The 13,289-nt window shown below is 68.1% G+C and overlaps 1 protein-coding gene across 7 annotated transcripts in view; it reads left to right on the forward strand.

The window, feature by feature from the left end:
* Positions 1–13,289, forward strand: part of SLC9A5 (solute carrier family 9 member A5) — a 56,777-nt gene that overhangs the window by 26,050 nt on the left and 17,438 nt on the right. For all 7 annotated transcript variants that reach the window (XR_006285240.1, XR_006285241.1, XM_037878080.2 and 4 more), the window contains exons 6-9: positions 9,466–9,686; positions 9,922–10,124; positions 12,631–12,720; positions 12,891–12,961. Coding sequence is in view for 5 of the 7 variants with exons in the window: in XM_037878080.2 (XP_037734008.1) it covers positions 9,466–9,686; positions 9,922–10,124; positions 12,631–12,720; positions 12,891–12,961 (585 nt within the window). In the remaining 2 variants the exon portion in view is untranslated. The remainder of the gene's footprint in view (positions 1–9,465; positions 9,687–9,921; positions 10,125–12,630; positions 12,721–12,890; positions 12,962–13,289) is intronic.

Raw genomic sequence — 13,289 nt, forward strand, 5'->3', positions numbered from 1 at the left:
CCACCCGCGGCCCCCCGCCCTCCTGGTCACACTGCTCCTCGATCCCCACCCGCGGCCCCCTCCCCTTCACGTCGCTCCTCGATCCCCACCTGCGGCCCCCGCCCTCCTGTTCACACTGCTCCTCGATCCCCACCCGCGGCCCCCTCCCCTTCACGTCGCTCCTTGATCCCCACCCACGGCCCCCGCCCTCCTGTTCACACTGCTCCTCGATCCCCACCTGCAGCCTCCGCCCTCCTGTTCACACTGCTCCTCGATCGCCACCCGCGGCCCCCTCCCCTTCACGTCGCTCCTCGATCCCCACCTGCGGCCCCCGCCCTCCTGTTCACACTGCTCCTCGATCCCCACCCGCAGCCCCCCGCCCTCCTGTTCACACTGCTCCTCGATCCCCACCCGTGGCCCCCTGCCCTCCTGTTCACACTGCTCCTCGATCCCCACCCGCAGCCCCCGCCCTCCCGGTCACACTGCTCCTCGATCCCCACCCGCGGCCCCCCACCCTCCTGGTCACACTGCTCCTCGATCCCCACCCGCAGCCCCCCGCCCTCCTGGTCACACTGCTCCTCGATCCCCACCCGCAGCCCCCCGCCCTCCTGGTCACACTGCTCCTCGATCGCCACCCGCGGCCCCCCGCCCTCCTGGTCACACTGCTCCTCGATCCCCACCCGCGGCCCCCCGCCCTCCTGGTCACACTGCTCCTCGATCGCCACCCGCGGCCCCCTCCCCTTCACGTCGCTCCTCGATCCCCACCTGCGGCCCCCGCCCTCCTGGTCACACTGCTCCTCGATCCCCACCCGCGGCCCCCTCCCCTTCACGTCGCTCCTCGATCCCCACCCGTGGCCCGCTCCCCTTCACGTTGCTCCTCGATCCCCACCCGCAGCCCCCCGCCCTCCTGGTCACACTGCTCCTCGATCCCCACCCTTGGCCCCCCGCCCTCCTGGTCACACTGCTCCTCGATCCCCACCCGCGGCCCCCCGCCCTCCTGTTCACACTGCTCCTCGATCCCCACCCGCGGCCCCCCGCCCTCCTGGTCACACTGCTCCTCGATCGCCACCCGCGGCCCCCTCCCCTTCACGTCGCTCCTCGATCCCCACCTGCGGCCCCCGCCCTCCTGGTCACACTGCTCCTCGATCCCCACCCGCGGCCCCCCGCCCTCCTGGTCACACTGCTCCTCGATCGCCACCCGCGGCCCCCCGCCCTCCTGGTCACACTGCTCCTCGATCGCCACCCGCGGCCCCCCGCCCTCCTGGTCACACTGCTCCTTGATCCCCACCCGCAGCCCCCGCCCTCCTGTTCACACTGCTCCTCGATCCCCACCTGCGGCCCCCGTCCTCCTGTTCACACTGCTCCTTGATCCCCACCTGCGGCCCCCTCCCCTTCACGTCGCTCCTCGATCCCCACCTGCGGCCCCCGCCCTCCTGGTCACACTGCTCCTCGATCCCCACCCGCAGCCCCCCGCCCTCCTGGTCACACTGCTCCTCGATCCCCACCCGCAGCCCCCCGCCCTCCTGTTCACACTGCTCCTCGATCCCCACCCGCGGCCCCCGCCCTCCTGGTCACACTGCTCCTTGATCCCCACCTGCGGCCCCCTCCCCTTCACGTCGCTCCTCGATCCCCACCCGCGGCCCCCGCCCTCCTGTTCACACTGCTCCTCGATCCCCACCCACGGCCCCCCGCCCTCCTGGTCACACTGCTCCTCGATCCCCACCCACGGCCCCCCGCCCTCCTGGTCACACTGCTCCTCGATCGCCACCCGCGGCCCCCCGCCCTCCTGGTCACACTGCTCCTCGATCCCCAGCCGCGGCCCCCTCCCCTTCACGTCGCTCCTCGATCCCCACCCTTGGCCCCCCGCCCTCCTGGTCACACTGCTCCTCGATCCCCACCTGCGGCCCCCTCCCCTTCACGTCGCTCCTCGATCGCCACCCGCGGCCCCCCGCCCTCCTGGTCACACTGCTCCTCGATCGCCACCCGCGGCCCCCCGCCCTCCTGGTCACACTGCTCCTCGATCGCCACCCGCGGCCCCCCGCCCTCCTGGTCACACTGCTCCTCGATCCCCACCCGCGGCCCCCTCCCCTTCACGTCGCTCCTCGATCCCCACCTGCGGCCCCCGCCCTCCTGTTCACACTGCTCCTCGATCCCCACCCGCGGCCCCCTCCCCTTCACGTCGCTCCTTGATCCCCACCCACGGCCCCCGCCCTCCTGTTCACACTGCTCCTCGATCCCCACCTGCAGCCTCCGCCCTCCTGTTCACACTGCTCCTCGATCGCCACCCGCGGCCCCCTCCCCTTCACGTCGCTCCTCGATCCCCACCTGCGGCCCCCGCCCTCCTGTTCACACTGCTCCTCGATCCCCACCCGCAGCCCCCCGCCCTCCTGTTCACACTGCTCCTCGATCCCCACCCGTGGCCCCCTGCCCTCCTGTTCACACTGCTCCTCGATCCCCACCCGCAGCCCCCGCCCTCCCGGTCACACTGCTCCTCGATCCCCACCCGCGGCCCCCCACCCTCCTGGTCACACTGCTCCTCGATCCCCACCCGCAGCCCCCCGCCCTCCTGGTCACACTGCTCCTCGATCCCCACCCGCAGCCCCCCGCCCTCCTGGTCACACTGCTCCTCGATCGCCACCCGCGGCCCCCCGCCCTCCTGGTCACACTGCTCCTCGATCCCCACCCGCGGCCCCCCGCCCTCCTGGTCACACTGCTCCTCGATCGCCACCCGCGGCCCCCTCCCCTTCACGTCGCTCCTCGATCCCCACCTGCGGCCCCCCGCCCTCCTGGTCACACTGCTCCTCGATCCCCACCCGCGGCCCCCTCCCCTTCACGTCGCTCCTCGATCCCCACCCGTGGCCCGCTCCCCTTCACGTTGCTCCTCGATCCCCACCCGCAGCCCCCCGCCCTCCTGGTCACACTGCTCCTCGATCCCCACCCTTGGCCCCCCGCCCTCCTGGTCACACTGCTCCTCGATCCCCACCCGCGGCCCCCCGCCCTCCTGTTCACACTGCTCCTCGATCCCCACCCGCGGCCCCCCGCCCTCCTGGTCACACTGCTCCTCGATCGCCACCCGCGGCCCCCTCCCCTTCACGTCGCTCCTCGATCCCCACCTGCGGCCCCCGCCCTCCTGGTCACACTGCTCCTCGATCCCCACCCGCGGCCCCCTCCCCTTCACGTCGCTCCTCGATCCCCACCCGCGGCCCCCTCCCCTTCACGTCGCTCCTCGATCCCCACCCGCGGCCCCCTCCCCTTCACGTTGCTCCTCGATCCCCACCCATGGCCCCCTCCCCTTCACGTTGCTCCTCGATCGCCACCCGCGGCCCCCCGCCCTCTTGTTCACACTGCTCCTCGATCCCCACCCGTGGCCCCCTCCCCTTCACGTCGCTCCTCGATCCCCACCCGCAGCCCCCCGCCCTCCTGTTCACACTGCTCCTCAATCCCCACCTGCGGCCCCCGCCCTCCTGGTCACACTGCTCCTCGATCCCCACCCGCAGCCCCCTCCCCTTCACGTCGCTCCTCGATCCCCACCCGCGGCCCCCTCCCCTTCACGTCGCTCCTCGATCCCCACCCGCAGCCCCCTGCCCTCCTGGTCACACTGCTCCTCGATCCCCACCCGCAGCCCCCTCCCCTTCACGTCGCTCCTCGATCCCCACCCGCAGCCCCCCGCCCTCCTGGTCACACTGCTCCTCGATCCCCACCCGCGGCCCCCGTCCTCCTGGTCACACTGCTCCTCGATCCCCACCCGCAGCCCCCTCCCCTTCACGTCGCTCCTCGATCCCCACCCGCAGCCCCCCGCCCTCCTGGTCACACTGCTCCTCGATCGCCACCCGCGGCCCCCGTCCTCCTGGTCACACTGCTCCTCGATCGCCACCCGCGGCCCCCCGCCCTCCTGGTCACACTGCTCCTCGATCGCCACCCGCGGCCCCCCGCCCTCCTGGTCACACTGCTCCTCGATCGCCACCCGCGGCCCCCCGCCCTCCTGGTCACACTGCTCCTCGATCCCCACCCGCGGCCCCCTCCCCTTCACGTCGCTCCTCGATCCCCACCTGCGGCCCCCGCCCTCCTGTTCACACTGCTCCTCGATCCCCACCCGCGGCCCCCTCCCCTTCACGTTGCTCCTTGATCCCCACCCACGGCCCCCGCCCTCCTGTTCACACTGCTCCTCGATCCCCACCTGCAGCCTCCGCCCTCCTGTTCACACTGCTCCTCGATCGCCACCCGCGGCCCCCTCCCCTTCACGTCGCTCCTCGATCCGCACCTGCGGCCCCCGCCCTCCTGTTCACACTGCTCCTCGATCCCCACCCGCAGCCCCCCGCCCTCCTGTTCACACTGCTCCTCGATCCCCACCCGCGGCCCCCTCCCCTTCACGTCGCTCCTCGATCCCCACCCGCAGCCCCCCGCCCTCCTGTTCACACTGCTCCTCGATCCCCACCCGTGGCCCCCTGCCCTCCTGTTCACACTGCTCCTCGATCCCCACCCGCGGCCCCCCACCCTCCCGGTCACACTGCTCCTCGATCCCCACCCGCAGCCCCCCGCCCTCCTGGTCACACTGCTCCTCGATCCCCACCCGCAGCCCCCCGCCCTCCTGGTCACACTGCTCCTCGATCCCCACCCGCGGCCCCCCGCCCTCCTGGTCACACTGCTCCTCGATCCCCACCCACGGCCCCCCGCCCTCCTGGTCACACTGCTCCTCGATCCCCACCCGCGGCCCCCCCGCCCTCCTGGTCACACTGCTCCTCGATCGCCACCCGCGGCCCCCTCCCCTTCACGTCGCTCCTCGATCCCCACCTGCGGCCCCCGCCCTCCTGGTCACACTGCTCCTCGATCCCCACCCGCGGCCCCCTCCCCTTCACGTCGCTCCTCGATCCCCACCCGTGGCCCGCTCCCCTTCACGTTGCTCCTCGATCCCCACCCGCAGCCCCCCGCCCTCCTGGTCACACTGCTCCTCGATCCCCACCCTTGGCCCCCCGCCCTCCTGGTCACACTGCTCCTCGATCCCCACCCGCGGCCCCCCGCCCTCCTGTTCACACTGCTCCTCGATCCCCACCGGCGGCCCCCCGCCCTCCTGGTCACACTGCTCCTCGATCGCCACCCGCGGCCCCCTCCCCTTCACGTCGCTCCTCGATCCCCACCTGCGGCCCCCGCCCTCCTGGTCACACTGCTCCTCGATCCCCACCCGCGGCCCCCTCCCCTTCACGTCGCTCCTCGATCCCCACCCGCGGCCCCCTCCCCTTCACGTCGCTCCTCGATCCCCACCCGCGGCCCCCTCCCCTTCACGTTGCTCCTCGATCCCCACCCATGGCCCCCTCCCCTTCACGTTGCTCCTCGATCGCCACCCGCGGCCCCCCGCCCTCTTGTTCACACTGCTCCTCGATCCCCACCCGTGGCCCCCTCCCCTTCACGTCGCTCCTCGATCCCCACCCGCAGCCCCCCGCCCTCCTGTTCACACTGCTCCTCAATCCCCACCTGCGGCCCCCGCCCTCCTGGTCACACTGCTCCTCGATCCCCACCCGCAGCCCCCTCCCCTTCACGTCGCTCCTCGATCCCCACCCGTGGCCCCCTCCCCTTCACGTCGCTCCTCGATCCCCACCCGCAGCCCCCTGCCCTCCTGGTCATACTGCTCCTCGATCCCCACCCGCAGCCCCCTCCCCTCACGTCGCTCCTCGATCCCCACCCGCAGCCCCCCGCCCTCCTGGTCACACTGCTCCTCGATCCCCACCCGCGGCCCCCGTCCTCCTGGTCACACTGCTCCTCGATCGCCACCCGCGGCCCCCCGCCCTCCTGGTCACACTGCTCCTCGATCCCCACCCGCGGCCCCCGTCCTCCTGGTCACACTGCTCCTCGATCCCCACCCGCGGCCCCCGTCCTCCTGGTCACACTGCTCCTCGATCCCCACCCGCGGCCCCCTCCCCTTCACATCGCTCCTCGATCCCCACCCGCAGCCCCTGCCCTCCTGGTCACACTGCTCCTCGATCGCCACCCGCGGCCCCCCGCCCTCCTGGTCACACTGCTCCTCGATCGCCACCCGCGGCCCCCCGCCCTCCTGGTCACACTGCTCCTCGATCGCCACCCGCGGCCCCCCGCCCTCCTCGTCACACTGCTCCTCGATCCCCACCCGCGGCCCCCTCCCCTTCACGTCGCTCCTCGATCCCCACCTGCGGCCCCCGCCCTCCTGTTCACACTGCTCCTCGATCCCCACCCGCGGCCCCCTCCCCTTCACATCGCTCCTCGATCCCCACCCGCAGCCCCCCGCCCTCCTGGTCACACTGCTCCTCGATCCCCACCCGCGGCCCCCTCCCCTTCACGTCGCTCCTCGATCCCCACCTGCGGCCCCCGCCCTCCTGGTCACACTGCTCCTCAATCCCCACCTGCGGCCCCCGCCCTCCTGGTCACACTGCTCCTCGATCCCCACCCGCAGCCCCCTCCCCTTCACGTCGCTCCTCGATCCCCACCCGCAGCCCCCCGCCCTCCTGGTCACACTGCTCCTCGATCCCCACCCGCGGCCCCCGTCCTCCTGGTCACACTGCTCCTCGATCGCCACCCGCGGCCCCCCGCCCTCCTGGTCACACTGCTCCTCGATCGCCACCCGCGGCCCCCCGCCCTCCTGGTCACACTGCTCCTCGATCGCCACCCGCGGCCCCCCGCCCTCCTGGTCACACTGCTCCTCGATCCCCACCCGCGGCCCCCTCCCCTTCACGTCGCTCCTCGATCCCCACCTGCGGCCCCCGCCCTCCTGTTCACACTGCTCCTCGATCCCCACCCGCGGCCCCCTCCCCTTCACATCGCTCCTCGATCCCCACCCGCAGCCCCCCGCCCTCCTGGTCACACTGCTCCTTGATCCCCACCCGCGGCCCCCGCCCTCCTGTTCACACTGCTCCTTGATCCCCACCCGCAGCCCAGACCCCAGTGATCTTTCCTCCCCTGCCACGACCTGCAGTCTCTGAGCTCTCAGTCTAAGGTCTCCTGTGAAGAGCAGGGCAGATGTCTGTATGAGTGCTATGAATATCCTGCATCTCTGTTGATTGTTGGAGTGTGCCCAGCTCTTTGTAGCACCAAGGGTTAATTCCATCCTGTGCGACCTGCTCAGCCAGGCCAGACAATGGCTCTGATCCCGTCACCCAATAGACGGGTTAATTGCTTGTAAGGGGATCTCCAGGGGTTGCACCCCACCAAGGTTCTTCGCTCATTCCAGGAGCTGATCTCCACCACTCTCTAGCTTTCCCCTCCGGCGCTGACTCTCCAGGCCCTGGCTGCTCTGCTACCTGAGCTCTCCCGGGGGGAGACCCTGCCTATAGCCATGGCCCTGAAAACCTTGAGCTCAGCTCGCTGTAGTTCTGACACACTAACCAGTGGGAGAGAAGAAACTTCAGCCCCATCCCATCACCACAAAACCTCCCAGCTCCCACCAGTGAGGCCCCTGAGATTGTAAATGGACCAGTCAGTGGCTAGGAAATATTCACCCTGGTCGAATTCCAGATGGCGCCTCTCCCCACACCCCGGGATGTGTGGAAAGGGGCAGCAACAACTGCTCTGCATGGACCCCCCACCCCATAGGTGGCTGGAGTTCAGTCCTTGCTGTCGGCCTTGCCTGAGACAGCAACACCCTGAACCCGGAAGAGACGCTGGGACTCCCAGGCTCCCTTTGCATTCAGTGTCTCCACCTCTCTCCCCACACGCTCCGTCTGAGATACCCCGGCCCCAGGCGAGTCGTTGGGGTGAGCTGGGAAGTCAGGCCCTTTCCTAGGAACTGAGTTGTGGGTGGAACCAGAACCCGGTGCCCCAGGAGCTGCTGTTACCCATGGGCTGCAAAGCTGTTGGCCTGGAGCCGGGCATTGGATCGCATACATTATTACTGTGATCTCCTGGTCACTGGGTGGGGTTCTGAGGCCAGACTGGTTTGATTTTGTATGTTCCGCCCTAGATTCCTGTCACTCGGGAAAGGGCCTTTCCCAGGGACTCTCTGTCCCGGGGACTTGGCCGAAGGAGCAGAAATGGCAGCATTGGGACAGAGCTTCGCCCCCCGTAGTGGCAGGCTCCCTGCTCCCGCTCTGGGAGCCTCTTAGCACCCCCCCAGCGGGAAAGAGGAGAGGCTGCGGGGGAGGGACGTCAGGGCAAGGGCAGACAGCGGGGGCCAGCCCGGAGCTGCTTAGAGGTGCTGACACGGTTCTCGTCTCCTGGTAAATTGCCCGGACTGCTGCCCCAGGAGAGCTCCGTCCCTGGGCGGATCCACCCACCGGCGGTGTTTCGACGAGCAGCCCAAGGCGGTAACAGTTGCAGCGCGGAGATAACTGGCGTCAGGGCTCGCTCGGAGACGTTGTTCTGCGCCTGGATTGACCAGCTCAGACCAAACGGAACTGCCCTGGACCCAGAGACTTGCCTGTCGGAGGCACTGCCCAGGGGTGCTGCTGTCCACGAGGGGTCCATGTACGGTGGTCTCTTGCCCCCTTCTGCCATGGCCTGTTGCCCCAGCCCATGTCAGGTAACATCCCGGAGCCAAGTGCCCCAGGGGACTGAGCTGGATGCTTCCCTCTCACTTTGTTCAGTCGCTGGCCGCGAGCAGGAACTCCAGGGCCATGCATAGGAAGAACCACATAAGGGCCGTGGCGGGTGTAGCAGCCTCAGCCCAGCAGAGCCTGGAGAAAGCTGCGGCTGAAGGAGGAAGAGCCGTTTGTGGCTGCCACTGATGTGCTGCTCTAAGCAGGAGTGCTGGCCCTTCCGGGGCTAGGAGGGGCTCTCCCCATGGCAGGGCAGGGGAAGGCAGGCAGTGCTCCTGGGGAAACAGGGGGTGGGGGGGGGCTTTAGGAAGAAGCCAGTTCTGCCCAGCCTGGCTTTAGGGCCTGAGACTGGAGCTCCAGCAGCTGGGGGCAGGCAGAGGGTGGTGTCGGGTGAGGCTGACTCTGTCCATTCTCAGAGCCCAGAGAGCAGAGCTGCTGTGGTAGCTGGCGCGTCTGGTGCATGGTATGTGGAGAACTACGGGCAGTTTGCGAACCCAGGCGTGCTGGTGGGCTCTTGCTGTCCTACTCTGCGGGCGTGGGCCTCAGAGCTCTGCACTGGGCGCCTGGCGAGTCGCTGACGCTGTCAGTGACACACTGCAGGTGCTGTATGCCCTGTCTCTAGATCCCATGGCCGGGCCTGTGTCTGCCAGGGCACGGAGGCAGCCACACGATGCCGGACGGCAGCACCTTGGAGCTGGACATGAGACGGGTGTGACTGTCGCATGGCACAGGGCTCTGTGGGCCGCCACGTGGGGCAGGAGCACCGCCCAAGTGATGGCTGGGGCCGCCCAGTGGGGAAAGGCTGGTCCCCGTGCTGCACATGCAGACTCGGCCCCTCTAGTCAGCTGAGTGAGAGCAGCAGGTGGAGGACCCAGGAGAGGTGGGTCCCACTGTGGTGAGCGTACAGGGCCTCTGGCACTCGCCTGCCAGTGCAAAGGGAGCGGGGTGGCCCTGTCTGTGTCTATCCCGAGCTCTTGCCGCCCTCCAGGGTCACCTTCTGTGGGATCTGCTGTAAGAAATATGTGGAAGCCAACATCTCCCGGAAGTCCCGCACCACTGTCAAGTACACCATGAAAACGCTGGCCAGCAGCTCCGAGACCGTCATCTTCATGTTCCTGGGCATCTCCGCCGTGGACACCTCCAAGTGGGCGTGGGACACGGCGCTGGTGCTGGGCACCCTGCTCTTCATCCTGCTCTTCCGGGCCGTGGGTCAGTCGCTCTCCTGTCCTGTGCTGTCTGCAGCTCTCAGCCCCTCGCTGGGGGCTGTTAGCTCCCTGGGATGTGCAGAGCCCCCTCCTGGCTCGTGGGGCAATCTGCCGGGTGGGACTTGGGGGAGCTTGCAGAGGGTTTGTAAGAGCCCTGCCCTTGGCTGCATCCTGCAGATCACGCACCCAGGCCAGGCCACTTCTCCTGCGGCCACCCCTCATCTGCATCTCTCCCCCAGGTGTCATCCTCCAGACCTGGGTGCTCAACTGCTTCCGCCTCACCCCACTGGACCGTATCGACCAGGTGGTGATGTCGTATGGGGGCCTGCGGGGGGCCGTCGCCTTTGCCCTGGTCATCCTGCTGGACGGAGCAAAGGTCCGAGCCAAGGACTACTTCGTGGCAACGACCATCGTGGTGGTCTTCTTCACCGTCCTTGTGCAGGTCAGCATGGCAGGGCCCGGCTGGCCTCAGACCTCAGGCTGGCTCTGTGCCGGAGAGCAGGGCTAGCTATGGTGCTCCTGCCCGGCTGCAGGGGGCTGGCATTGGAGGCAGGTCATGGGGCGGTACAAGGCCTGGGGTGGAGGAGGCTGGAGGTAGCACTCCAGGACTCCAATCCTCTGGGGCAGCAGGACTGGAGCAAGGGGGTGCTGGGATATGGGGCAGAGAGCCCTGCCCCCTCGGGGGCATCGCAGGGCCCATAGCAATTCTCTGGGTGGGGCAGCTGCTTCTCCCTCTTAGACAAAACATGCCTTAGAGAGAGGGGCTGGGAGATCCCCTCCTGCCTGGCTCCTGCCGGCTCTGCTTGGCACCTGCCAGCTCACCCCGCTGGTCCCGGCACGCAGGCTGGGCACACGCACTAGCCCTGGCGCACAGAGCCAGGGGGCGGCAGGAGAGGGAGCAAAAAGCATTCAGCTGCTAAAGGGGAGCTGCCTGGCCGTGCCTGCCCCCCTCCTGTGTTCCCCACCCCTCGCTCTGCTCCTGATGCCTGTCACTTCCCCTGAGTTCAGCCTAAGGAGAAGCTGCTCCAAGTTTTCTAGGTAGGGTCGCCAACCCAGTATTATTATAATCATCAGGAATAAGAAGCAGGACTCACCTACATTCGCCAGGGGTATTTTTTGTTGCTGGGGACGTTGGCAGAGACTCTGCGACCGGGGAGGCTACCCCCTGCAAGCGCTGACCCCCCTGCCAGACACAGCCCCTTCCTGCCCCTGCCCCTTCAGCCCAGCTCCAGGCCACACAGCCCCGTCCACTTGCCCTGCCAGACAGAGCCTGCACAGGTGGGGCCCCGCTCGAGAGCCAGCGTCAGGAGGGGAGTGGAAAGATGCACCTGTGAGTACTGGCCCCACTGCTGGCCAGGGCCCCCTGCTGACTCCAGCCCCCTCTGCTTTCCCAGCGCAGGCTCTGGCCCCCTGCCCAGTGTCAGTGCAGCAGAGGGTGAGTCCGTGGGGCCCTGCCGCCCACCCGGACGGCCGCTGGGCAGCAGTGCTCGCAGGGTGCCTACGGTGTCTCCCCTGGTGCTGCTCGTGAGTACTAGTGCGTGGCCCTCGTTCTCCGGCTGCTCAGGCCTGCGCCTAGGAGTTGGGTGTCAGACCCTGCAGCACGAGCAGGGGCCGCTGGCACACACGTGTGACGTAGGGTGGGTTAGTTGTGAGCAGGCCAGACTGGAGCCTGTCGACCGGCACGTGCAGGGAACAGCTACATGGGCCCTGCGCTTCTCCCGCCCCACGGTCCCCAGGGTGAGACTCAGGCGTGGCCACTAGGTGGCACTGTGACCTCGCTAAAGTGCTGGCGAGGCAAAGCCCTGTGGAAGTCCCTGGGCAGGCCGGGTGTGCCCTTCCCTGCCCTGTGCTGCTCTCTGCCCACCCCAGCCGTGCCAGGCTGGGTGTGCCCTGTCCTGCCCTGTGCTGCTCTCTGCCCGCCCCAGCCGTGCCAGGCTGGGTGTGTCCTGCCCTGTGCTGCTCTCTGCCCGCTGCAGCCTCCTGAAGGCCGTAGAGGGGCAGCCTGGCTGTCAGCCCCGCTCCAAAGCCAGCAACCGAGCCTGGCTGGCAAGACATCTGTTCTTTATACACCCGCGCTGCTCACTGCCTGTGGTTCTGTGATTCCTGAGGAGACCGGTCCTGATCACGTTGAAGTCAATGGGTCAGGTCCACCCTGGTGTGACTCTCCTGTCTTTGCTGGAATTGCCCCAGGGATGGATTTAGCCCCAGCAAGTTTTGTGATTCATGTTTGTTCCATCATGTCTAGCCATACAGGGGGGAATTGCTTGGGTTTCCCCTTCCCTTGGCTCGAGCATTGCTCTGCTGTGTGCCCTGGACTCTGCTTCCTCTGCAGTTGTCCATGATTTTATTTTTTGAATGACTGGGTGGTTCACTGCTCCGGCTGGTAGCTAATCACCTGGCTGGGGGCTGCCGGTCCCAAGTGTCCCCTCCCCTGCTCGGCACCAGCAGCCACTCTAACAAGGGCTTCTTCCCTGCCCCAGAAACCAGGCATCTGTCAGCTTTGCTTGTAGCAGGCAGCTTCTGAAGGAGCTCAGCTCATCAGCTCATACTGAAGTCCCGATTTTAACACCTCCCTGTGCCGCCATACAGCCCAATTCACCTCTCCCTGCCCCCAGTGTCCCTTGGATGGCACCGGAGCCACTTCTGATTGACAGCAGCGTGCGAGAGGCATCGAGGCCCTGGTACGCTGCAGGCACATATCTCCTGGTGCCAAGGCCCCTGGGGCAGCACCTCCTTTCTCCTGCTGTATCTTGGCCCAGCAGCCCGGTCTGCCTGTGCACTGGGGCGGATGGCTTGGCGGGCTCCCCCAGGCAAGCGCTCAGAAGAGGGGAGAGCAGAGTGGCAAAGGCCCAGGGTAGGTGCCGCCCAGGCTGGGGCAGACTCCCCTTGCTGGGGGGAGTTGGGGCTGGGGACGCTCCCCCACTGACAGCCCTGCTCTGCCGTTTCAGGGTCTGACCATCAAGCCGCTGGTCAAGTGGCTGAAGGTGAAGCGGAGTGACCATCACAAGCCGACGCTGAACGAGGAACTGCACGAGCACGTAGGTAGTGGGGCCAAGCCGGGAGGGCCAGCGTCTCCCCGGCCCTGCGTGCCACAGGCCCTGCCCAGGGCTCTCCTTTTGACAGGGGCAATTTCCAGCAGGGATGGGGCGCCAGCTTGGACTCTGCCCCAGGCCCCCCCCCCCCACTCACTGTGTTTTCTCTTTCCAAGGCCTTTGACCACATTCTGGCAGCGGTGGAGGACGTGGTCGGTCACCACGGTTACCGTTACTGGCGAGACAAGTGAGTGCCCACGTGTGCTGGAGCCACCCCCCCCCCCCTGCACCCTCGCCCGCTCCTGGCCCCCCGCCATGCCTGGCTCGCCCCCTGGCGGGAGTCTGCCTCCCCTCGTTGCGCCCTGGCCCTGTGTGTTTCCCTGGGGCCTGTGCACAGGGCAAACGTGCCAGCTGTGGGGCACTGAGTGGGGACCCCGGTGCCCTACAGGGGCTTGGAAGGGGGCCCCTCGCTCTGGGCAGGCTTGAGAGGAGCAACGTGAGGCTGGTGTGTGGCAGGCAGGCCCAGTGCTGCTCTCTGCCCCAGGGCCCCGCCACAGGCCCTGCTCCCTCGGACT

Source organism: Chelonia mydas, chromosome 12 (assembly GCF_015237465.2).
Source record: "Chelonia mydas isolate rCheMyd1 chromosome 12, rCheMyd1.pri.v2, whole genome shotgun sequence".
In the NCBI taxonomy this organism is placed as follows: domain Eukaryota; kingdom Metazoa; phylum Chordata; order Testudines; family Cheloniidae; genus Chelonia; species Chelonia mydas.